We start from the raw sequence: 25,953 nt of genomic DNA on the forward strand, positions 1-25,953 counted from the left end.
CTTCACTTTTGCATACTACCCACAATTCCTGTATCTGCGCATGAGTACTCGCCATTGTGAACGAGCGTATAAACGTTAAACCTTTGGCTTACAACAAATAGTACATGTTTTGTCTGTAATATACGAGGGGCATTCAATAAGTAATGCCCCTGACCCATTTCCCATAGCAGGATATTAATGAAACTTGGCACAGTTATTAGTCTTTCTCTTCATAGGAAACACCCAGAGTTTTGCATTTCTCCCATCATTTGATGTAGCTCTGGACACCGTTCTTGTAGGACATCCCAGGTTGGTCCTCCGACAGATGCCTCATCAATGGCAGAAGAGGGACGACCAGGTCTGGGAGCTGTTTCCACAGACTTCCGACCTTGTTTGAATTCAGGATGCCAGCGTTTTACAAGGTCATATGATGGGGCATCATCACCATAAGTTTTTTTCATTTCATCAAAAGTCCCCTTTGGTGTGCGTCCTTTCAAATACAAAAACCGGATCACTGCGCGACACTCAACATGCTCCATTTCACACCTGGTCCATTTCACACCTGACTCAGTTCAAACACCAGTAAATCAGTAACCACAGTTAGTTCAGAGCTGTTTTTTGCAACATAACCCATAGACATATGACTCATTACACATGCAAAAATTTCATTTAGATCAGACAACTGGAAGTGGGTCAGGGGCATTACTTATTGAATGCCCCTCGTACATATATTTCGACCCATATTGGTAACGGGTTCAACATTTCAGTTCTACAACATGAAACGGAATTTTCTATGTGATTCCCACTGTATCTTATATAGATATGAAACTCGTTTTGGGTTTTAAAAAAGTTAACTACAAAACAAATAGCACCATTGTAAATGTTGTGATATGTTGCAGCACCGATATCGTTATCTGTATCTCCTCTCCTCGGAGGTAGTTTTGGCGTCGGTGGCCTCGTCCTCAGGCCTCGTAGGCTCGTCCTCAGGCGTCATGGTGGTTCTGAGTTTAAACCACCATTGCCAGAAACCCCTCTCGCCTCCCCATGGCTTTGACCGAGTTTCGCTTTCCTGAGAAGAGGCCAGAGGTGTTTCTAGATTGCTTTCGCCATCGTCAAATGTATCTTTACCAATAGCACCTATTTTAGTTGGCAATGGGTTGGATGTAGATGTCATTAGTTCTGTAGATGTTTCTACTACGTTTCCTTCATCAGGTTTAAAAGAGATTCTAACATTCGGTGGCTGTTCTTGTTGTGGATCCGGAAGTGACGTAGGTACGACAGAAAGACCTTCCGGTGACCAGGAATCAGTCTCGACCCAGGCTTCCTTCTCTCTGTGAGTAGTCGCATCACCATGGCGACGGTTGCCAGGGGAAACTTGGTCACGTTGTCCCATTGCTATGGTATCGGTGCCAACGTCGGTAGGGTTTCCTTGTGACGCATCTCTCCCTCGGTAGATTCGCTCCAACCTACCGGTGTCACAGTTACGACGGACGTACGCGTCTCCCTCTCTGAACCAATGTGGGACGCACTTCGCTGACTTTGCCGGCTTCGGTTTTCTTCCGACAGGGGCCGCCGTTGCGTGGTCATCAAGCTTGGCTCCTCCCCTACTAGCTGGTGAGGCGGTTGATCTGCGAGGATCAGCATCCTCAGTACTTTCGGGTACACTCTGCTCGATGTTTTTCTTCTCCGAGTTCCTAGATTTGTCGTATTCTATCCTCTTCTTAGACCAGATGATAGGCGGTGGCCTCTTCCGTCTGACTTGATGCCGTTGACCTTCCTCCGCCTGTGCCACTGACGTCACTTCCGTTTTACGTCTCTTGCCGCCGCGTTGCCTTTTACTCGAGAGGTCACTCTTCTGTAAGGACTTATTGCGCCACCATTGCCAGAAGTCCATTTCGTTCTTCCAAGGCTTCGTGGCAACTGTAGCCATTGTCGTCGTTGATGTTTCTGCCATTGCACTCTTCGAGACGGGTGCAGCACTTGTGAGCATCGTACTTACTGAATGCACCATCGGGCTAGCAGTTAAAGAGTGTAATCTATCGCTTCTTATTGTCGGTTTGGTGAAAGTAAGAAGTTCGTTTGAAACAGTTGGAATCTGGTTTACCATGGGTGGTGGCTTCTGGGTGAACGCAGCAGGACTTACAGTCGTTGTGGACATCTTTGCTGACGTTGGAGAATCATCTTCTACCAGAGGAACTGGTTGTTGCTCTGCCTTCACTATTGTGGGACTAGAAGTTGTGGTTAGAGTATCTTCTACCTTAGACAAAGTGTTTGAGTCGACTGGTTCTATCCTTCTCATTATCTGCGTTGCTACCGGAGAGTAAATGGGAATAAATGGGCTCTTTACGGGCGTACTCGGCTCTGAAGCAATCATACTTGTAGTGGCATTTCTGGTAGATGCTGTAATACTACTAGTTGTTTGTTCCAGTGAGGTGTCCACAGTAGTTTTGCCCTCTCTGCTGTGTTCAACCTTGTATGCAGGTATTTGAGTGTCTTTTTTAACATCACCGTGTGGCTCAACTTCTGCAGTCTTGGGACTTGACACTGGTGTTGCTGTCGGGGGGTTGTTATCCGGGGAAAACAACAACAGCTCTCCGCTGAGGATGTTCGGTAGATCGGTAGGCTTCCAAACAGTTTCTGTAGTAGGGGGTGTGAATGTTAATGTGGGCTTTGCTGAAGTTATTTGAGTCTTGGGTTCAGGAACAGCGGGTAGTCCACGTGGTTGTTCCCGAGCGTCGTACGTATCTTCACTCCGGACGATGGCGCTTCCTATGAAGAGGTTGGAGGGTCGAAGCGCCCACTGGCGTATGGCTGCCGGACAGCGTGTACGTGGGTCCGGGCTCAGGACGAAGTTACAGCGGGGAGTCTGACGGAGGCGGTCCTGTGTGTGACATTGCCGTGAGGAGGAGAAACCGAGGCCCCGAGCTTGGACACTGTAGGAGCCGCGTGGAATGGTCGTCCAGAAGTACCCGTCAGAAGCTACGGGGAGATGTAAGTACAGTAGTTAGAGACAAGTGTAACAGAGCATATAGAACTAACCCCTTGGTTAGATCGAATCCCTTTGGCCATGCAGATTTGATTATATGGATGACATCCTCTGGGAACCAAAAAACCGGTGCGAGCGTGCGAATAAAAGAAAACGTTTGGCAAAAAAGTTGCAATCTTTATGAAATCCGAGTGGTCAGGAAGGTTGAACATATGACCTAACACTTGAATATGGTATAAGGAACAATAGATTCTTTATTTTTGTTCTTTCACATTTTCTTCTTTTAATTTGACTTTGGGATTCTACGACATAAGTAGCCATTTTCGATATTTGTTTTCATTGTATGGCATATATTTTCTCATGCATTTTGTAGCCGCTTTGTATGATTTACAGTGTGGTTTAAAACGTCTTTTTTTAAACGGCCTAAAATTGATGGGTGCGCGGATGTTATCTTTATAATCAGACCAAAATCAGATAAAGCTACCACATTGCACATTCAGCACCAAGGACAGTATTGAAATCTTTCGTACGCTGGAATCTGGTATGATATGCTTTACGTGCAACTTTATAGTTGGCACTTGTATAATCTCTAGTCCTACCTGTGCTGACGACGTTAAGTACGCCCTTGATGAAGATAAGAGCGCCCTCTACCGGAGAACAGTCAGAGTTGAACACAAGGCCCCGTAGCAACTTCAGCTTCTTTCTTCGTCGCCTGTCCTTACGGTCCGACTTTTTGTCCTTCCCGGCCTTCGTCGGACTCTCCTTGACAATGGCACCGTTGTTGTTTGCTGGGGAGATTACAATCACATTCATGCCGTTATTCTTTCTGTCAATAGTGTCTCTTGTGATCGGTTGAATTGTCGTCGGCGAGGTCGTCACGTGCTGGTATTTGAGAGTCGTTTGTGGTCCAGGAGAGGTGTAAGTTTCTACCTCTGATTGTCCAACAGAAGTTGGATTGATAAATGTTTTAGTGAAAGATTGAGGAATGGTATATTCAGACGCTTTTGTAGAATATGCAGACGAATTTCCCGTTACTCTGAACATGTTTGATTGGGTGGTGGTTGTTGACGCAGTTTTCAAACCATCGGTTGGTGAAACATTGTCGATAGCACTACTGGAATCATGGGGAACTGTACTTTTCGTCATTCTACTTGCAGGAGTGAACGTATTTACTGGTTTGAGCGTTGGCGACGGCGTATCTGTTGATGTCCATCGGGCTTTGGTCGTCTCTTCGTCGTATTCTGGTCGTAGAGTTGTTACGTTGTTGTCGACACGCGTTGAACTGTAGTCTAGCACTCTACTGTCTACTGCATCAGTAACTAGGTTCAGTAGACTGTTCGGAGCTACAGTGCTGGTTTGTACTACTGTGTCGGGATAGCCTGACTGGTCGGCGACTGTGGTCGTATCAGTTGTAGTCAATCGGGCTTTGGTCGTTTCTTTGTCGTATTCCGGTCGTAACGTTGCGTTGTTGTCAGCACGTGTTGAAATGTAGTCCACTACTGTTTCAGGACTACCTAACTGGTCGAAGACAGTCACTGTGGCATCGAATGAAGCACCACTAATGGTAGAATTGCTAGGAACTTTCGTGGTACTGTCAAAGATCCTACCTGTATGGTGAACAGTTTCGGAAGGGTTACCTTTGTCATCAGTGGTATTTTTTGCATGGTATTTTCTCGGGATGGTTGTCCATGGTGTTGTTGTTGGTAGAGTAGCAACGCCAGGCGTTGGAGAGGATCCAGATGTCACCGTTGTTGTAACTGAAGAGATATGATGAGATTTGGTACCACCTAAAGATGCCTCCGGCGTGTGTGTTCGTACAATAGGGCTAGCATCCAGCGTTGAGACTGAATATGCTTTGTTTGGTGATGTAACAGAGTAGTGAAATTTTGCAGCACTTTCTGTCGTAGAGAAAGCTGAAGAGGACGTCATGACGGACGTTGTTGGCGTCGTCCTTACGTCAACGTCTGGCGTTGACGTGTCGGTGTGTGTCCAACGTGAGCAGCGGACGGCGGGGTCCGGGCTGAGCACGAAGTCACAGCGGGGTACGTTACCGTCCACGGCACACTCCCGAGCGGTGGAGTACTCCCGGCCCATCGCCAGGACGGTGTAGCGGCCGGGAATCAGGAGCCGCCAGAAGTAACCGTCTGTGGCTAGAGAACAAATGAGATATGACTTAATAATGCTAGTAACACTAGTTCACCTTTATCCGTGGGGTTACCTATATCCGTTGTTTAAAAAACAGTGTATTTATCGATGGACGGCGATTTCAAACTGGAACATTTTGAAAAATATTGTGATTTGTAACCAAAGTCCGTCGACTTGATATCCGCAAATGAAAACGTAATGAAAACGGATATAGGTTACCCCGCGGTGAACTAACGTTATGTTATATAACAAGACGTTAACGTTTTAGTTACTTATTTCATCTGAAGTCTTACATAAGCTGTCCACATAGAATCAGTATATACAGATAGGTGTATACAGATACCTGTTTACACTTAAAGATACGTGTACAAACAAATGTATAAAGTATTGGAGGCTAATTACAAAAAGTAAAAGGTGAACCATAATGGATAGCACAATTATCACCAAGCACAGTAGGGGCATCTTCTCTGGATAGCTTTAAAGAACGCTTGCAGATAGATGTGCTAAAGTTAGGTGTGACAGGTTGTTCGGTGTAGAACCAGCTGCTGCCACGCCGCGTGCCTGCGAAGCTGGTGTGTTACGCCGAACGGCGGTTATACCGGCTATATAGATACAGATACAGATACAGATAAAAACACAATGAATAAAAACGATGACAATGCATAACGTAAAACCAAGTGATACTGACTTTAGTTCGTTGTATTTTGCCAGAGCTGTAAAAATTATACTACTGATAACAATTTCTTTGATGTTAAATTTACCTGTAAAAACGCTGAGTGTGATCCCGACCACGTGGACAATGGCTCCCTCCACGGGCCGACAGTTGACGTCATACACGAACCCCCTGAGGAGGCGTCTGATTGGTGCGTCCGTGGGCGTGGCTGGGGGCGTGGTGTACTCTTTTTTATCGCTCTTCCCTAGTGAGGGTGAACCATAATATGATAATGTTGATTGCTTGCGTGACTGGGCACGTTGGGCACTATGGATAGCACAATTAAAGAACAATCAAAATCATTACCTTTACCATTATTACATATGGTACGCATGCGACTTATACACCGTACACGTCATATTATGCAGCCCCCCCCCCCCCGTTACCCATAGTGCTCCGGGTCTCCCAGCATGCCATGGGATCCGTAAAAAGGTCTATTCGTGACCTATTCTCATGATGGATATCATCAATCCAACAGATGTACAGTAGGAGGTTGGATGTAGATCTTTATCTTGATGGTATTTGAGGCAAGGCAGACAGTGAATAGACTTTGGAATCAGATAAAATCGTCTAATTGCGACATCCAGCAGGCATTTCCGTAATAAAATACAGTAGACGTCACTTATTTCTATTACATTTTATTGGATTATTCGGGTAATTGCATATAATTACGAAATCCTGAACCATGTGCTATCCATTTTCTTATACAATCATTATAAAATAGAATGAATAAAGTAAAATACATGTATAGGACATAACAGAATTGAACAACCCACCGTCTCAAACTTTTTTGGATGGGATAATGTCAACTTACGCCGAATAAAAATTGGGAATGATACACTGAAACTTACAAAATGAGGCCAAAATTTTTGAGTTTCGGAGAAACGACATTGCTTCATTCTTCAGTCTGTATTTTGCTGTCTGCAGTATAATTCTCGTTTGAAGAGAGTCATGTGGAGTTGAAGTCGACGAGCTGGCTGTTGTAGCGAACCAGACTGGGGCAGCAATTCTGGCCATCACAGAGACATGGTTACGCGAGGACATACCGGACAGCATTGTGGACCTAAGTGAGTACACCCTTCACAGAAGAGATCGTGGGAACGGCGTCGGTGGCGGTGTATGTGCTTATGTCAACTCATCGATACCTCACAGTAGACTCGTTGATTTAGAAGACGACTCTGTCGAATGTCTCTGGTTACGCTTACGACCTCGCCGTCTACCCAGGGGCGTAAACAGCATAGTAGCCGGTGTAGTCTATAATCCACCCCCGGGTTCGCTCAGACACAAAGCAGATAAGGATGTGATCGCGTACCTCAACGCATCAATCCAGTCAGCGGAGACGAAGTACCCCATGTCCGGAGTTGTACTACTTGGTGACACCAACCAGCTCAAGTATAAGCCATTGTGTATGCGGACTGGGCTGAAACAGGTTGTCTCGCGTCCAACCCGAGGTGAAAATCAGCTGGACTCGATTTTCACCAATCTGTCTAAACACTACAGTAGTAAACCTTTACATCTCCCTCCATTGGGAAGTTCTGATCACCAGGTACTAGTGTTACCGGGCACGCCATGGGTAAAGGAGCCTGTCTTCGTGCACCGCCGGAGAAAATGTACTCCCGAAACAGTGCGTTCGCTTGGTCTGGCACTGAACCTCGCTGATTTCTCCCCAGTGGAAAACACTCCGCATGCAGAACAGAAAGTACACCAGTTCTATTCAATTCTGCGCCCACTACTCGACAGCTTGTTACCCTTTAAGAGGGGGAAAGTCACCTCCAGGGACAAGGAGTGGATTACCCCCCGTATTAAAGGACTGATAAGAGAGAGGCAGAAAGCCTTTATGTCAGGAGACACTACCAACTACCGACGTCTACGTAACAAGATACAACACTACATGAAGACAGCTAAAAGATCTTTCTACGAGAAAGAAGTAGACCATCTAAAACACGGTGACACACGCAAGTGGTTCAGTCTTGTGAAGTCCTTGATGGGAGCTCCGAAGAAGAGAGAAGGCAGTTTGCCGACCCCTGGAATAGACTGTGATTCACTGAGTGAACACTTCTCGTCCGTTTGGTCGAAAGTTACCCGTGACATACCGAGCACTGCAGACGTCTCGGACCAGCTTCCCACTGGATCATTGCCAGAGCTCAGTATAGGACAGGTTAAACTCCAACTCAGAAAGCTCAACCCACGCAAAGCTACCGGAGACGACCACATTCCGACATGGATTCTGACTACTTTCCACGAGGAACTTGCTCCTGTGCTATGTAACATCTACAACTCCTGTCTGCAACAGGGCATATTCCCTGAACAATGGAAGTCGGAGTTGGTCGTTCCAGTACCGAAGACATCTAAACCCAAGGGGCCTGAAGAATACAGAAGGATCTCCCTTACCAGCTGTCTGGGTAAAGTACTGGAATCGTTTGTCCGTGTGCTGTTACAGAGAGACACTGACCACCTGATCCATGGCTCCCAACATGGCTTCAGGCCGGGGAGATCAACGGTGTCGGCCCTCAACCACATTACGCAAACCTGGCACGACGCGCTCAACAGTAAGCCGAAAATGGATGTACATGTGTCATTCATCGATTTCAGCCGGGCGTTTGATACAATTGACCACGGCAGTCTTCTGCATAGCTTGGCAAAGATGGGGGTGAGACGGGACCTGTGGTGTTGCTTGCGCAGTTACCTGAGTGACCGTGTACAGCGTGTCAGGTGGGGTTCGTGTATCTCCTCGCCACGCCCAGTACTCGCCGGAACCCCTCAGGGTGGGATCATCTCGCCATCTCTGTTTGTCCTGGCCATGAACAGTCTTGACAAAGGCATCCCGATCAGTGTAGCCCCAGTTAAGTACGCTGATGACCTGACAAACACAGAACTCCTCATGGGATCGCTACCAGGCCAAATGCAACTTGCCATCAATGAAGTTGACTCTTGGGCGAAGTCCTACAGTATGGCAGCTAATGTGAAAAAGACCAAAGACATGGTGGTCAGCTGTCGTAAGGAGGCAGTGAACCCCCCTCCACTTACTTTGAACGGGGAGAACGTAGAGCGTGTGCGGAGGTTCAAACTCCTTGGAGTGATAGTCAGCGACGACTTGTCCTGGGGCCCACACATTGAGTACATGTTGTCGAAAGTCAGCCCCAGGATTCACTACCTGCGACTGTCCAAACGAGCCGGGCTACCAGCAGACGTACTTCTCCAGATCTACAAGACATTCATCCGCCCAGTACTGGAGTACGGCTCACCGGTGTGGGGAGGTCTACCCCGCGGTCTGGCTGAAGAGCTGGAGAAAGTCCAGAGGTCCTGTTGCAGGATCATCGGTATACCCTACGAACAGCTACCTACCTTGGAGTCCCGGAGACGGGATGCGACTGTACGTGAACTGAGAAGGGTGGTGGCTGACGCCACTCACCCTTGCCAGGAGTTCCTGCAGCCGGCTACAGAGTGTCAGTACCAGCTACGACGGGCTCCCCGTTTTAAGCTGCCACTGAGCCGGTCCAACAGACATTCGCAATCGTTTATCCCCAGGGCCCTTGCTCTGTTGAATGACAATTAACGCACTATCACATCCGTATGACGTGTACCGAACTCATTGTTACAAATATTGTATAGTAAACGTCTGTAATTTGTGATTTTAAGCAAAATTATAAGTCAATGTAAAGTATGCCTTTAAAATTGTAATAACTTTTTAAACAATGTTTAATAATGAAGCTTGTAAACACCAACACAATTCAGGCTAAATTGCCTGCAAAGTGGTGATTTTAATAAAGTTCAAAGTTCAAAGTTCATCTTTGAAGAGTACAGATCTGATCTCACCTTTATCATCCAGTGATGGCGTGCCTACGTCATAGCTAGCCGTCACTACCGTTGTTGTTGCTATGGCAACCGTTGTCCTGGCAACGCTAGTGGATGGAGCTGGCGAGACGGTCGAAGCAGACGTTTTTGTTTCCTCACCAGTGTGGGTATGGCCGTCCTTTTCTTTGGTATGATCGGGACAGCGGACGGAAGTGTTGGTACCGAGGATGAAGTCGCACCTGACGACCTCGTGCCGGTAGTGCAGAAAACACTCGCGGGTGGTGGTGAAGCTTCCCGCCGAGGCCGTGACGGTGTAGTACCCGGGAAGAACCAGCTTCCAGTAGTCTCCGTCTCGGGCTGTTAGGAGGGGAGAGACGGGAGACGGATAGTTCATATCATTTAATATTTTCATACAACACGGTAACCTCCGTGTTGGTAATGAAGTTTTGCTTTAGTTATATCGACATCTCGGTGACATTACGTATGTTACCTTTCTCAGAGCAATTCTGACTGGTTTACATTGTACAGCAGCTATAAACTGTAGGTGTCGCTGCTTACAGGTGCGGTCACACACGGTGACAGACAGGCACCGAAACGTCAGTGGAAATAAATCAAGGTTTGTGAAAAAAGAGTCACATTAATCAACATGCTAGCCTCTCGAGACAATCTCTATTGAGATCCTACGATGGAATAAACTAGTATCATAAGCTGACAGAAGGAGTAGCTGACATAGGAGTGTGCATTTTGCACCGAAGGTTAAGTGTGTATTTCCTTCCGGGATATGCACACTCCTATGCCAGCTACACTCCTTTGGCCAACTTATGATACTAGCTTATTCCACCGTATGATCTCAATAGAGATTATATCAAGAAACTGATAATGCAAACATAGAACTAGGTCTTCGTTAAAGCCACTTTCAGATGAAGGGATCTCCCCTAATATGCAAAGGTCACAAAGAACAAACCGGCGACCGGTAGGGCAGTTTGTGTGAGTGAAGTGTATGATACAATAAAAGACAACTCTTGTTTCGCACTCACCTGTGGTAACGTCATGGTCGATCCCTTCCACATGGATAACAGCGCCCTCTATCGGTTTGCAGTTCTCGTCACGCACGAAGCCTTTGATACCGATATGGATCTGGGGAGAGAAAGAAACAGAAATGTCAAATAACCTCCTGGGACAAGGAATGTCCTTGTCCCGGGAACTACTTCAAGGAATAAAGTAATATGGTAACGATTCACGAACTATGGAAACAAATACGATGCTCCCTTTACGCTACAATACCGTCCCAAAGTAACGTAATGTATGTTGCTCTTTGGGACAAGGCTTTCGCCACAGAGCCAAGCATCTATTTTCTTTTAAGATCTATGTCTTAATATTTTCATTACTTTGCATGACTTTCCTGAGATGAACAACTCAAATCTTACTTACCTCCTCGGAAGCGGACTTCAACTCTCACTTCCAACACCCAAAAAATAGACTTACACAAATGTTTGATAAACAAAGGAATGGGCACTAGTAACGTTACTAACGTTACATCTGCGATGTCTCGACTCGTTGTAATGCCTTGATATAGATGGCTTCTATTGGCATAACGCTACTTCACGGAAGCAGTGGATTGCTCATTCATTGACATAGACTGGGGCTGATCAGTCAAAGATTTGGGTAAGTCCGATTTTGTGTGAGTACTTGTGTCGGAAGTTACAGTGACCTCCGATTCTGACTTTTACCAACACATGTGAACTTTCAAGTTATGCTTACCTGCTCCATAAATTTGATCAAGGATTCTTTGTTGTTGTGCCATTCCTTTTCCAGGTCCTTCTCCGCAGGGAACTTGGAGCAGCCGAGTTCCATGGCGAGGTCCAGACTGTTAGTGTGCAGGTACAGGAAGTCGGACAAACCTGGTGGTGGAAAGATTGTTTTCATGGATCAAAAGCGGCCTCTATTTATCAGTTGCAGTACTGCAGTATCAAACGATCAATGATTTATCTGCTGTTCATTGTTACGACGCCCAGACTATAGGTGTACAGGTACAGAAATTCTGACAAACAAGGACGACAGACGTGTAAACGTTACAATTACAATGTATGTGATTGTTCTCATGGATCAAAAGCGCCCTCTATTTATCAGTTGCAGTACTGCAGTATTACATGAGCTATGCTTCACCTGCTGCTCGTTGTAACTAACGTCCTTGTTGTAACGGAGCATCACTTGCAGTTATCAGTTGCTTTCCAATGTACTTAGGTTTCTCATTCCGTGATTGTTTACATGGATCAAAAGCGTCATCTATTTATCAGTTGCAGTACTGCAGTGTACAATATCTATGTTTCACTGGCTGCCTTTTGTTGTACCGTAGCTTCACTTGCAGTTATCTTCGTCAACAAACTCAGTTGCATGACAATGTACTAAGGTTGCTCATGACGTGATTGTTTACATGGATCAAAAGCGTCCTCTATTTATAAGTTGCGGTACTGAAGTGTTACGATGTCTATGATCCACCTGCCGTTTATTGTAACGGATCTGGAGTGGAGGATCACTTAGAGAAATCTTCATCAACAAACTCAACTGCTTTCCAATATACTGAGGTTGCTCATTCCGTGATTCTTCGCATGGATCAAAAGCGGCCTCTTTTTATCAGTTGCAGTACTGCAGTGTTACAAGATTTATGATTCACCTGTCATTTGTTGCAACGGAACATTAAACATTGGAGTAATCTTCATCAACGACCTCAGCTCCTTATCAGTGTACTAAGGCTGCCCATTCTATCAAGTTTACCATTGATTCGAGGCTTGTGACACTAACAGGTCTTTGCAAGATAGAAAATTTAAGAAGAGATGAAAACTGTTTCTTTATGTTACATACGTGTGCGCTATCAAGGAGTGTTGTGTTACCTCCGGCCACACTGAACCAGCTCGCGCCGTTAGCGATGCCGCCCTGGCTGGCGAAGTCCTTGTACCGGCAGGGCCGGGTGTAGGGGCTGGTCATGGTGCGGTGCGCCACGGCGTACGTCTGCGCCAGGTAACGGAACATCCCGTCGTCAGGTGTCCGACTCTCGGACGACAAGAAGCCCCACAGGTCATACCCCTGGCGGGTGACCTGAAAAGTGAAGGTAGATTATCGCACCACGAATGAATAACTGATTCTATACAGCTGAACGTGAAAATCGATGTATATTCTTTGGTCTGTATGTTTGAATGTGCTTGTTTTTGTTGTTTTAAAAACTGGGGTATTTCCTTTATGTGTTTGTTTGTTTGTTTGTTTGTTTGTTTGTTTGCTTGAATGTGCGTGCTATTGTTTTTGTGTGAAAAGGAGGTATTTTCTTCGGTCCGTGTGTTTGTTTGTCTGTTTTTGTTTGTTTGTTTGTCTGAATATGCTGCTTCTAATACTGCGTTCGCAGTAATTTACCGCTACCAATTTTTCGTCTAGGCAAGTTTCAGGAGTTCCCTCAATTGTGTCACGGGATGCAAAACTATTTCATTGCTTTCACGAGAAAGTCATGACTAAGGATCATACTTCTTTACGCTGATTGGTCAATATCGTAAACTCAGGACTGAGCGCCCTGCACTAGGGAGGCACAGATAAGGTATAAAAGGAGGAGCGGTCCGATCTCTGTCATTCTTGAGAAAGACAAATTAAAGTCGAAACCGGTAGAATACCGTCGTCTCTGAGCTGTCATTTTCCCAAGCTACGAATGATAAGGATCATACTTCTGTCACTTTTTTTATGAGGAAAACTGGCTTTTGCATTATAAACTTCGACATGTTGACATTACCGAAAAGTGGATGATAATGAGTGGTGCACGGTAGTAGGTACGTAGAGCTGCGTTACGTGATGTAGTACATTTCACAAACTGCTTACCTGGTAGGGATAGTTCACTAACAGTTCACCGTCATGGAAGTGACCGGAAAGAACGATAGGAAGGTCTTGGCTCCACTTGATCATGGCCTTAGTCTCAGGCGCCACCTAGCGATAAACCAAAGTTACGCAGGTCAGCAGCAAGGTCAAAGACAATCGTCCAAAGTCCTTCTACTAGCTCCCATTGCTACAACGTTTTAAACACCACCAATACTTACATGCAGGAAAAAGTAGGTAATGTTCTGGGTCTGTTTTCGTGTTTGTTTGTTTGTTTATCTTGATGCGTGCTCATTTGCATGATGTTTTTTCCAACTGACCCAGGTCTAAATTCACGTGCTTAGTGTAAGTGGAGACTGGCAGGATGCGAAGGTCGATCCGGCTAAGCGCCCAAGTGTTCTAGATAGGCTGACAGGAAGTGAACGTTGGGACATAGCAAGGACGTTATATAACGTCCTTGGACATAGCTAAAACTCAGGAACCTGAGGATGATATGTGTCCCGAGTGTGGAGCATGTCATGCGTGCAATGGTACAGTATTGTGTGCGAGTAGCTTGACAAAAGGCAACGTGGAAACATTCTGCATTTTCTCGACAAATGTTGTCTTCCTAGTTGTGATGTAATTTGGCAAGGAATTTACCCAAAAATATCAATTTATTGTTGTAAACGTTCCATTGACACCACCATTACGTACTTACCTGGTTGAAGTACCAGAAGTGTGCGGGGATGGGGAAGTTGTGGTTGTCACCGCCATGCTTCTCGTTGTAGTACGCCTGCGCATTGAGGTCGGGAAAGTTTCTGTTCAGGTCTATACCCATCGCGTTCAGCCGGCCGCTCCATACGGAGTTCTCGTGCTCTGGACTGCCGGGACCCTGAAGGGGGTGGAGAAGATTTGTAGGAAGCTATGTCTGCCTACCTAAACACCTAGCCAAGTACCAGGCTCCTGAATCTGGTATCTTATGCTTACTGAAGTTGTTGGCGGTATCACTGCGGCAGAGCGATTTCATAAAGTGCTCAACGAATTTCATCGGTAAAAAAAACAAATCTGTTCACGAGTACGCTTTATGTGTTTTCTTGTCTTTTTAGTCATACTTGTACCTTTTGCATTACATTTCTACCATAAAGTGAAGGGTAACACTCAATTCAGAGCGCAGCAACGCCGCCAACGTGCCTCAGTCCAGTGAGATACCATGTTTACTTGCCTCCGGTCCAGAGAAAGCTATGAGGTAGTAATTCATAAAATTTGAATGGACTGTTGTGAAAGCTGGTGTGAGGTTAGGTCTTGAAATTAAGAATGATTTTGGCCCATGTGTCATTTCATGGTACTACATATTTAATGCTCTGGACATGGTACGGTCACTATTCTCGGATGGTAGATACATGTAGCCTTTCTAGGTACTTTGCTCTGTTGAAGCGACAGTTGGGTCCCTAGCGACTGTCTTTGCTGGAGTGTATTTTGTTGGAGATATTTTCTATACGCATACTTTTGATCCTATTGCCTAGAATATGCACAAGAAATTGAGGTCATCAAGCATATCTTGTATAGCGTCAAAGAAATTAAAAATGACACAATCAAAGCAAACATCTTACAATGACGGCTGCGACTTCGTATCCATCCGGGTTGAGTGCAGAGAGGATGTGAATTCGCGTGTTGTCTATCAGCTTTGTTATGCGTTTGTCTCCCGCTAGGTAGCGCTCGCACATGTACCGCGTGAAGTGAATCATCAGCTCTCGTCCCCGAGGCTCGTTCCCATGGATGTTGGCGACATACCGAAACTCTGGTTCACCTGGAGAACAATCATGTACATCTGTTCTTTATCTCCTACGGAGGGAGAAATAAATCTTAGGAAAACAGGAACGGAAACAGGCATCAAAGTCGTGCAATTTTCAAAACCCCTCCAATGAAACCCCTTATATCCGCCGTGCACAATTTATATTGAACGGACCTGCATAACCTCTTAAAAAAACAAGAACGAAAACTTTTAGATTTGTCCCATTGATGTATTTTATATGGAGGGCCACAGGAAGAATAGCTAACAGAAGCTAACTATGAATCCTTATAAAGTCAAGTCAACTCTAATTTGCGCCTTTGGCCAAAGACATACTCCAAGGAAAATGCCTTTGTCCATATCTGCTCCTAATCTCCAAGCAGATGTTATGAGAGACTACGACACTTTTTTTTTTTCAGATGCCTTTTTTCTATGAATCGGTTTATCAAAGAACAGGTCAACTATAAAACGTAACAATTGAACCACTAACGTCTGCTTAGAGATGAATTAAAATCTCCTCCTAGATTTTACCATTTTAGCTCGACCCATTACCAGCCTCTTTCAAGATACCGCTACTTGGCTATTTTGCATTCACTTCGTGGGCATTGACCTCAATAGTAAACTACTGAATGCCGTTGAGGGCTGAGCCACCCCCCCCCCCCCTTCTCCTTACCTGGCTCGTGCACCCCAGGGTTGTTGGAGAACTCTATGACAGTCAGAGCGCGGCCCCGCACGCTGTAGCCGATATCGTACAGTCTGGTGATGTTAGGACACATGGCGGCTGTATCACGTAAGGCCTTCTGTAGCGCCGCATAGCGGTGGTGCTTGAACTCCAGCCCTGCGAAGAACAGAACACAATCATAACTTGAAGAAGACTTTTAAGAATAACTTACGCAGCCTGCGGGACCAACTTTGGATCCGGGCCAATCCAACCTTCCCATCATACCAGTGTCCGGTTGCATCATCGTCCGCCTCACATATGTCACTCTACAACATCCAGATAACTACGGACACACTAGTACAAACAAACACAAAGACTGAAACAATACCTCCGTTTTACATAGGTAATATCCAAAGAGAATGGATTAAATTTCGGTGAATAATTTAAAAGAGAGTTAAGCTTCACACCAATTATATGTAAGAGACACAACCGCTGTGAAATGCAATGTAAGTCCACGTCAAATATATCCAAAACAATATGGCTCCATACCATGTGCTAGTATAAAGAAAAACACCAATATTAATTAGCTAAATCTAACGTCAGCTACATAGAATATTTGCGACAGTATGCCAAGATCATACAGAAGTAGCTACACTAAAAACGAAATCCTTCTGCCCATGAGGCGTTGCCAAAAAAATGCATTATAGCTGTGTATGTTTTATGCCCTGTACAGGGCAAATTTCGATATTTCCGGACAGGCGCAGATGAACCACTTTCAGCCTACAAATGATAAGGTACCCTTGGCAAAAGTGCCAAGTGTAGAAATTTTTTTCTTGGGATGTGTGTTGAAAAAAAACAAATTTTAGCGATATTTGTGGTTTCAGTAGGCTTTAGAAGTTAGGTGTTTTTGTGTTGTTTACAGGCAGCGATAAGGGGCCAAAACACCTATGTTTTGATGGCATATAACATAATTCTGTCGTAAATTGTTTTCCTTTTTTTGTCATCAAATCACTCTTTAGTGGCCAGACAACCATGCCAATGTGGGTTCTTCATGTTCTAAAACTCAAGTAGGTGATTTTTGACAGCCTCTTTCTGCCATGATTCCCATTGTTAAGAATAGGCGGTATAAACACCGAAATTTGCCCTACAGTACAACGGGACGTCTATAGATGGGATACTGAGTCCGTGGCCTTCCAAAGTTGGTACATCCCCTGCAGAGTTGGCACGAAAGCTATGAAAGTTTTTCCCCGAGCCCTACAGACAGCTGTCGGGCTTTACACGCCACTTCTGACCTCGTCTGTCATCAGCGCCCCCGGCCACGATTACTTTCAACCGCAGCCCTACATTCTGTGGGACCTGATGGGGCAGTGCTGACATGTATCGGTAGGGAGAACATCTTTGAAGTCTCCAACTATATAAATAATAGCGGTTTGACTCGTACAAGCCAGTGCACAACCCGCCGTTGGTGCAATTTGTCCGTACGTCTTTTTGGGAGGCAAGACCCGCCACGTATTTCTGAAAACTGGCAAGAGCAGGGAGGGAGTACGTCAACGCACGTCACTCGCACGGTTGCGCAAGATGCACACAAAGTTTTAATTTGCCTGCACGTTAAGTTCTACGGCGTGGTCTGCGTGCTCCAAAATCCGTCGGATTCCCTACCAGTTTGTACGGAGGCGGTACTTACTACTTGCGGATCCCAAAAGATTGCCTACGTTTTTGGCACGTCGACAGCACGTATTTGCACGTACGGTGGGTTGTGCCCTTAGCTTTAGCGGGTATGTCAGGGGACCGCGCCTGTTGGCGACTGTTTGCGGAATACAATCGCTGGCAGTCGCCAACAGATCGCCAATTGGTCGCCCGAAATAGCGACTTTTTTCTAACTTTCAAACAAAAAATTGCAATAGGCAAAATGGCGCGAATGGGCGTGAACTAGTCGCCAACAGGCGCAATCAATCTCACCAGGTAATTACCTTCGCCAAGGTTATGTTTTGGGTAGCGTTTGTATGTTTGTATGTATGCATGTATATATGTAAGTATGTATGTATGTATGTATTTGGAAGACCAGCATAATTCGAGAACGCCTGGATGGATTGTATTGACATTTGGTATGTGAGTAGGTGTTGATGAGAAATGGGAACGATTATCATTTTTATAGTTTGAATAGTTACTCCAGGTCATATCTGTGCTAAGCTTAGGCTTCTCTCTCTCCACCTACACGTAGTATAGCTTGAAAAGCCCACTAAACATATATACAAAGAAATCGAGATCGCTCGTAAGTGGGTATTTAGCCCCTGGATCGCGTACAGAGGAAGTTTGTCTCTCCACTTTGTTTGGAGACAAAACAGCTATATTTGGAGGTCAACGACCTTAACCCTGCAAAGTGGCTACTTAAGGATGTCCCAGACGATGTTTGCTGAATGAGGCATCTCTTAAGACGTTCGGAGTGAGTCGAAGTGGGTCGAGGGCAGTGACCTCGTGACTGACGACAGACGGTAACAGGCTGGAAAGAAACTGTCCGTCTAGGTCCGTTCTACCATTTATATCTATTTATAGCCTATCAAGTCCCATTTTGATGCCGTCTACTAGCCTCTACCAGGCTACTTGGATCGGCGGTCTAATTGTAGAAATTGCACAAATAGAGTAAATAGTACGCTAGGGGAGTCGGCCGGCCAGAAGAATCATTATCCTCACCACGTCAGAACTTTCGTGGTGAGGATAATGATTCTTCTGGGCGGCTGATTATTGACTCTATTTGTCCAATTTCTACAATTAGACCACCGATCCGCGGAGCCTGGTAGAGGCTAGCCGTCTACATGAAGGACACAATATGAGCTTTCAGTCCCGGATACATGCAGTCGTCTTATCGATCTCTTTGTATCCATCATATCATTCATTTTTTTTTTATTTCTCTATTTTGGTACGCAGTTACTACATAGAACATTCTTACTTAGATCCAGTTTTCTCTGTGTACAAACTGTGCATCTCCTGATAGAATCAGACCGAAGTCACGTGATCAGAATATGCGGTCAATTGCGCCAGGGAGGTAGCATACTTTTTTTCAACGTTACATGGGTGTGTTTATAGCCTCGATAGCTGCTGATGAAACAAAATGAAAATACGACCTACAAAGCGAACTGGAATCAACAAACGTTGGTGTTCAGGCTATACATTTGTTCAGGACACATTTATAGTCACAACAACTAAAAAAAATACATTATGTATCTTTTTGTCAGTTAATTCACGAGTCAGTTATACATGTAATAATAAGAATGATAACTTATTTGCAAGACATTGTCCTAATTGCAAACAAAGCAAAGCACAGTGGTGGTATACAAAATTATACATACTTCACAAAGAAGGAAAATGAGATAAGTAAATAAGTTAGAAGGGAAATGAAATCTATTCTAAATTTGTTTTTACTTTTTAAGCTATTTGAAGGATTTGACTTCTTGATAACTTACGTACCTTTCACCGTCGTAGTTTTGGTCCCACCTGCGGTATTGCCTGTTCCATTGTCACTGTTTACGTCAGCACTCACCAAAACGCGTGCGCTAGGATCAAGAAGTAAAAAAATAATACTTTAAAATTTAGTTTTTATTCATGATTCAGGGTTTTTAGCGCACTGAGCCAACACGCTATAATTTGAGACCTACAGTACCTTGGCCGCACCTGGGGCAATTGCTGTCGTATTGAGGTCACCTGAGTGGCGCCGAATGGCAGCTCGCTCCAGACAGCTTGCGACAGTCGTATTGAGGTCACCTGAGTGGCGCCGAATGGCAGCTTGCTCCAGACCCTTGCGATTTAGCCCCGCCTATTGTAAGCTCCTCGCAATTCAGCCCCTGGCAGCAAAGAGTGGGTAGTCAGCCCACTCAATAACAATAACCTAAAGAAGCTAAATGAGGACTCATTTTAACTAATGTAGTGGTACCTTGCCATTTTTTGCGTGGGGATCAATGTCCGATCAAATATGATACTAAAGAATACCTATACCAATGATTAGTCCACTCCATTGTTATAGTATATTAAAGAATTATATTAGCCCTTATTGTTATGTTAACTAGGTCGTTAAGCTTTATCCTATACCCCTACCTTGTACTTTGTGTAATAGTTGCCATACATATCATGTACAATTGTCGTGCAATAAAGCTCTTCATATGATATACAATCTTACATTTGCACACTTAAAGCTTGAACAGACTTATTAATTGATTGGACACGCTAACATAAAACACGTTTACTGGTTCTTGTTCGGTAAGGTAAGGTTTGTTTTTCGTTGAAAGTAGGTTGGAAACCCATATGGCAGTCCCAGATTCGACAGTTAGGAGCGAAGGTCAAGACAATGAAAATATTTGTGTTCCAGATAAGGTCACAGGTCACATGTAGGAAAACTTGTACGATCACGAATTACATGTTTAACTAACGAAATCCGAGATCGTCATGTTGCAAAATACAACAACAACGATATCTTGTCATGGATAGACCGTCCGATAAAGACACCATGACTAGATGATAGAAGGAAGTGTACCGTAATTCTTGATATGTTAACGGTAACTTAATTTTAGCGACTTTAGCAGTCACTTTATTCAACCGCTAAAATTTCATCGTCAACAGTTATTTCATCACTCTGAGGCCAGCTAGAAAAATATTCTCACTACTAAAATTAAATGCTGTTACCTACTACTCCCTTTCCCCAACCTCATTACCGAACGCAATATCAAATGAATTTACAGTATTTTATGAGACGTCGGTTTCAGCTTTTGCTTATGTTGATATTGATATTTCAACTCCTGACCATAAACTCAATTTCCAATGCCATAATCGTATGATATGATATATCGTGCGGTGCCATCATATTTGGTTTACCGGGGCTCCCATACTCTAACCTGAGTACCATCCTCCGTACATGCCGTAGTGACCGCTGGCTCAATACTTTTGCTCGTTTAACCACTACTACGGACCCCCTTTCCACTACACTGCGACCTAAATAGGATATGTGTAACCTTCGCTTTCGCCGCGTTTCACACTGGGTATACAATTCAAAACGTAAAAGTCTGACTGAGAAGACAACAAAACACACAATGTGTAAACAGATTTTGTTTCTTTTCTATAACGTTACAATTCGTTGAGCGATGTGTCAAATCTTAGGTCGTAGAGAGAGCGCTGCGAGAGCGCCGTCCTAGTGGCGAAAGGGGGTATATGCACGAGAAAGTATTGAGCCAGCGGTCACTTCTGAGGATGGTACTCAGGCTACCTAGTCTCTGCCAGACTCTGGGTCGTTGGAAAAACCGTAGAAATAGATCACAAATAGAGGAGTGAGCCGACCAGAGAACTCATAAATAGCCGGCTAGTGAGCACGCGACCTACCCATATTCGCTCCCTAGAAGTTAAGTGTTTTGGTGTAAAATATACAGAAAGACCCCCTGGGCCCATGTGCCACTTGTAATAGCAGTAGTGGAGGCGTGAACACGAAACAGGCGTGTTGTACATGTCAATTCTCACTCCAGGGGAGGGGGTTACTACAAATAACATCTATGAAATATGACCAACATCTGGCACAGTATACGCATCTTCTTTCACAGCCCCCCTCCCACTAAACACACAAAGTTATATACGTAACAAAACAAGAGAGCACCAAGCTTTCAACGCAAAATGAACATTTGATGCTACATTCACAACTTTGCAGGAGGACATATAAACCAGATACAGCTGTGTTATCGTTCTGTGCATCACATGACGTAAACAAAAGCCCCGAGAGTCAAAGCATCAAGTTGATAAGATAAATCCAATACTGTATACAGACATTTTTTCAGGTCCACCGCTAGCACTAGCCCGGAGTCAAATCTATAATTGAATTAGAGCAAGTTTTAAACCTTGTTGATGACTTTCTTTAATACTTTGTGACCAAGAAACACACACGACTTATCACAAACAAGACCGTGGAGCTAGTATTACTGCTGAATCAGTGACAGTGCCTCTGGTTTTTCATGCCCAGGGTCTCCCCATAAATTGAATACTGGCGCTTGTCCCAACACATTAAACTTGTAACTCATGGTCATGTTGCAGTACTATATAGACCGATCTCATAGCTCCGCCCACCTACATGTACGTCAAAACGTAGAGATGCAAGTATTTGACGGACATTTAGCCACATACGCTCCCATTGGTCCAATTGATAATTGCTACGCTATCATTGGTTGAATTGATAATTGTGACGGACAGACGGTCTTCCCCCAGACGAAGTATGCAACCACGCCAGGTGACAGCTTGACAATCAGTGAGTCGACCCATATTGTTTTCAAACAATGCGAACAAATGAAGTCACGGTGACGATATTGTCATATCTACGTTATGATTATTTTGTCAAATCTGTCTCAGTTGCGTCTCTGTCTCGTATGAAGAATGCTGTAGTACACTCTGTTAGTATTAGGATGAGAAGCTACTGTCTAATCGCTTACAGACTCCCCTAAACAAGTTCACATGTTGTGGCCACGGACACATGCTGGCTTTAGTAGCTTTTGGCGATCCTCATAGAAGAGGGAGGGAAGAGACAGAAATGTCACGGTGTTGGCAGTCGCAGACTATGTCACCACAAACTAGGCTAGTCTGATATTGCAACAACCCAAATTTGAACAGTTCGACATGTCATTTTGGGGATCAGGACAATTCTACCATTGCCAACTCGATCCATTCAACTTGGTCCAACACCCTGTTCAACTGGGTCATGGTTAGGCCTTAGGGTGTTTGGCCAAGTAGACCCAGGAGTTGGAAAGAGTTCGCAAAGCGAAGCATCGGACATTCGATCAAAACAACATTTCCTTGAAGGACATTGAATATGATCGGTCGGTCGTTTAGGTCTCTTGGTAAAAAAGTATTTCCAGAATAGGAGATGTCAAATTCGGCAGTTCCACTGCAGTACCATAACATGCCTCTAGGATGACTATAATCTAAGCATTTGGAGGTCGCTCATATGCCAAATATGAAAACAGTCTATCCAGGCGTTCTCTACTTGTCATGCGAACATCTCCATCAAAAATTCACAGCAGTTAATACAGAACCTCCAAATCACGGAGGAAATAATGTCGTCTACAAGGATTGAAACTCTGTTGCCTTGTTTATCAGTCTGTAGAAGATGAAAAGAGACTTCAAAAACATCGAGAGGGAAACTGTATCAATGTCAAGTTCTCTACATAATGTTTGAAACGCAACAGCAGGTGTGGCGACCGTAGTATACTGTACTTTTGCCATTTTCACGGTGGGGGTGTATTTCACGATAGACGGTTTTCGTGGTTGAAACTGTTTTGTAGTACAGTGGTAAATATATTTGAACGGCGTATATGCGGTGTCCTGGATTTGCTTTGTACACTATAGTTGCTAGTAACCGCGCAAAAATGCCAAAATAAAAGCACTGCGACTTACAGTACTAAATGTAGGGGCACCACAAGCTCATAAAAATGGGTCAAACCCTTTCTGGAAGTTAAAACGTCGCTGAAAATGTGATTTACGAATAGCTAGCCGCTCAGACACTATAAAAAGTGACACTATGCGCCCCCTGCTCTAGTCTCTACCAGGCCCCATAGGTCGTTGGAAAAATAGCAGAAATTGGCCAAATAGACAGATAACTTGCCAGAGGAGTTAAGGGGCCATATGAATACAGCTCGCGAAAAAGGGAGGGAGGGAGAGTTGTAACCTTCCCATGGACTATATAGCTAAATCTTATGGCAAACTATTTCTCTTTTTGCCGAATTCTACGGTCCATACCCGGGTACCCCCGTAGGAAGGCCTGGTGGAGGCATACCCTTCCCCTAGCGACCTGTCAAACTGACACAGATGTTTATCATAGAGTCCGACCACGTGGCAGGGTGCTGGCCAAAATGACGTCTGACTTCGTTAGGGACTGTACGATATTTATCAGGGGGGGAGGGCTGGTGCATTAGGGGGGGAGGGCCATGTTAATTTTTTTTGAGGTGGGGGGAGGGCCATGATAATTTTTTTTGAGATAGAGGGGAGGGCCATGTTAATTTTTTTGAAAGAATTGTTTATACTATTTTTTGTTTTGATATCTTGACATGGCCCTAAAACTGATAAAATAAGCCTTCTGAATAGCCTAAAATGCAAAAGCTTCCGGGGGGCTTCGCCCCCCTAGGTCCCCCAAAGTGGCGCTGCCCTGGACCAGCGTTCCCGCCAGGCATGTCATTCCATCTACGGACTTATTTTTTTCTGGATAGACGCACTCGGCTCGGCTGAGTTTCCCCAAATATTACAAAAGCGGTGCGCGGTAAATTTGTGAAGAATCCAAAACTATACACTTTATTTTTTATTTACAACATTTCTTTTGTTTCAAAAGGACAAAATTTGCGGCAGAAAAGGGGCCGCAATGTTGTTGTCAAGCGTCGATCGAGTCTGTGCATTGGCATTGGCGTCCGTAGCACATGGCGCGGCACGCCCCCCTCCCCAGACGGACTGTCGATCGCACCAGCACGTTGGGACGTCTTTTCTGGCTACTCCTTCAAGGCTACACCGGCACTGATCACTGCCAAAGACGCAGCAGATCGCCCTCCTTCGTATAATGTATAACGTTCTTGGTCTACTCTACTCTATGTAAAAAGAAATCCAGCGGTGAGCCAAAGATTTCACGCCGAAAACGGGGTTACCTGAGGTCGCACGTAACAAACGCACGCTCGTGGAAAATGACGGCGCGGCCTTGTAAAACCCGACCGATTCGATAAATGATGAATTTGAGTAAAATCATCGGGTAAAATAGAAAAAAACACAAGGTGTGATGGCGCCGTCATTCTATCCTCTGGAAAAACTAAGCATTTGATGCAGGAGGGCGCAACATCGATCGCACGAGGTAGGCATTTTTTATTCAATGCCGGAAAAAAATTGGCAGGATTTTTCCATGGGCTGACGAACTCACTGGCTAGAGCCCTGTTTGGAAGCATCAAAAACCCAAAATTTTCATATAGACATCACTGGACAAATAATACCCGGCGGGCCAGATCACGGGTAGCTGATTCCCCCTGCTTATACTAAGTTATAGTTATAACGTATTTTTGGGGAGAGGGCGGACGTCGATTACTGAAAAACGGGAGTAAAAAAGGCATCCGGCATCCAATCTCGGGGGCATAATTTTTCTCTCAAATTGCAGGAAATTCTGTTTTAGAGGGTATGAAAATCCAAATTTTCCCGGGGGAGCATGCCCCCGGACCCCTGCCCCGACGCTGTGAAAAAATCCTGGCAAGAACACTGGCGCCCTTGTACCCTGACGTCGATTAAGATTATTTTATCGGTTGTTTTTCTACCCGTTTAATTATGCCTGTCGGGGTTGAGGGGGGGAGGGCCATGTTGATTTTTTTGAGGTGGAGGGGGAGGGTCACGTTAATTTTTTTTGAGATGGGGGGAGGGCCATCAAAAAATTTTTTCATCAGACTTCCAATGCACCAGCCCTCCCCCCCCAATAAATATCGTATGGTCCCTTATCTTACTGAAAGTTTCCTTGCATCTTTTCATAGCCAAACACCTATGCATAGGGACTGTGGTACACGTTTGCCTGGTTATCGTTAACCAATCCCTGCTGGCAGGCAATTGCTTGACCAAGATTATAACCAAAATTCGACACATTTTCATGGCTGTTAATTCTAAACCCTCTTAAGCAGGCTGAACCGCACACGTTAAACAAATCTAAACGAAACCATTTGGTTAGATTAATTCTACAGTTTATGGACATACCTGTCGAGGCAGCAGCAACAACAGACGAGCAGGGGAAACCAGGAGCGGAAGATAACAGACATTTCTTCCGGGCTGTCTCACCACCGCACCCGAGGAAACCCAAACAGACGAACGGTCCAACCCCGGGCCTTGCTGTTGAACTAGCACCGTTACTACACCACATCCTGCATCTTGGAAGCCATGTGAAGCTATAAACCTCCTCAAAACCGATCCTTTAAGTTAAAGCAGTCCGTCAGGGAGAGTTGAAGACCCCCGCGCGGAGAGAAAAAGGGCCGGCGCGGTACGGTAGACTTCCCCCGGCTGATGTCTGCACGCGCGGCCAGCAC

General features: G+C 44.9%; 1 protein-coding gene across 2 annotated transcripts; it reads right to left on the reverse strand.

Annotated features, from left to right (window-relative positions):
* Positions 1-708: 708 nt before the first annotated feature.
* Positions 709-25,953, reverse strand: LOC118427510 (mucin-5AC-like). 2 transcript variants are annotated; one of them, XM_035837347.1, is made up of 13 exons: positions 25,628-25,953; positions 19,364-19,449; positions 15,911-16,075; positions 15,059-15,255; positions 14,167-14,340; positions 13,476-13,580; positions 12,509-12,713; positions 11,379-11,518; positions 10,655-10,754; positions 9,639-9,974; positions 5,872-6,027; positions 3,565-5,115; positions 709-2,958 (listed from the first exon to the last, which is right to left on the reverse strand). In XM_035837347.1, exons 1-13 carry the CDS (start codon positions 25,687-25,689, stop codon positions 890-892), a joined length of 5,346 nt encoding a protein of 1,781 aa, XP_035693240.1. In that variant the 5' UTR covers positions 25,690-25,953; the 3' UTR covers positions 709-889. The 2 variants fall into 2 exon arrangements, with proteins under 2 accessions (XP_035693240.1, XP_035693241.1); XM_035837348.1 differs by lacking the exons at positions 19,364-19,449; positions 25,628-25,953 and having other exon boundaries at positions 15,059-15,290; positions 15,911-15,992.

This window comes from Branchiostoma floridae, chromosome 12 (genome assembly GCF_000003815.2).
Source record: "Branchiostoma floridae strain S238N-H82 chromosome 12, Bfl_VNyyK, whole genome shotgun sequence".
Classification (NCBI taxonomy): Eukaryota; Metazoa; Chordata; class Leptocardii; order Amphioxiformes; family Branchiostomatidae; genus Branchiostoma; species Branchiostoma floridae.

Coding starts and splice junctions, on each gene's coding strand:
- LOC118427510 (XM_035837347.1), bottom strand. CDS start 25,689: ATGTCTGTTATCTTCCGCTCCTGGTTTCCCCTGCTCGTCTGTTGTTGC. Junction 14,341..15,058: donor ACGAAGTCGCAGCCGTCATT/GTAAGATGTTTG, acceptor CACCCCCTTCAG/GGTCCCGGCAGTCCAGAGCA. Junction 12,714..13,475: donor TAGTGAACTATCCCTACCAG/GTAAGCAGTTTG, acceptor TTCACTTTTCAG/GTCACCCGCCAGGGGTATGA.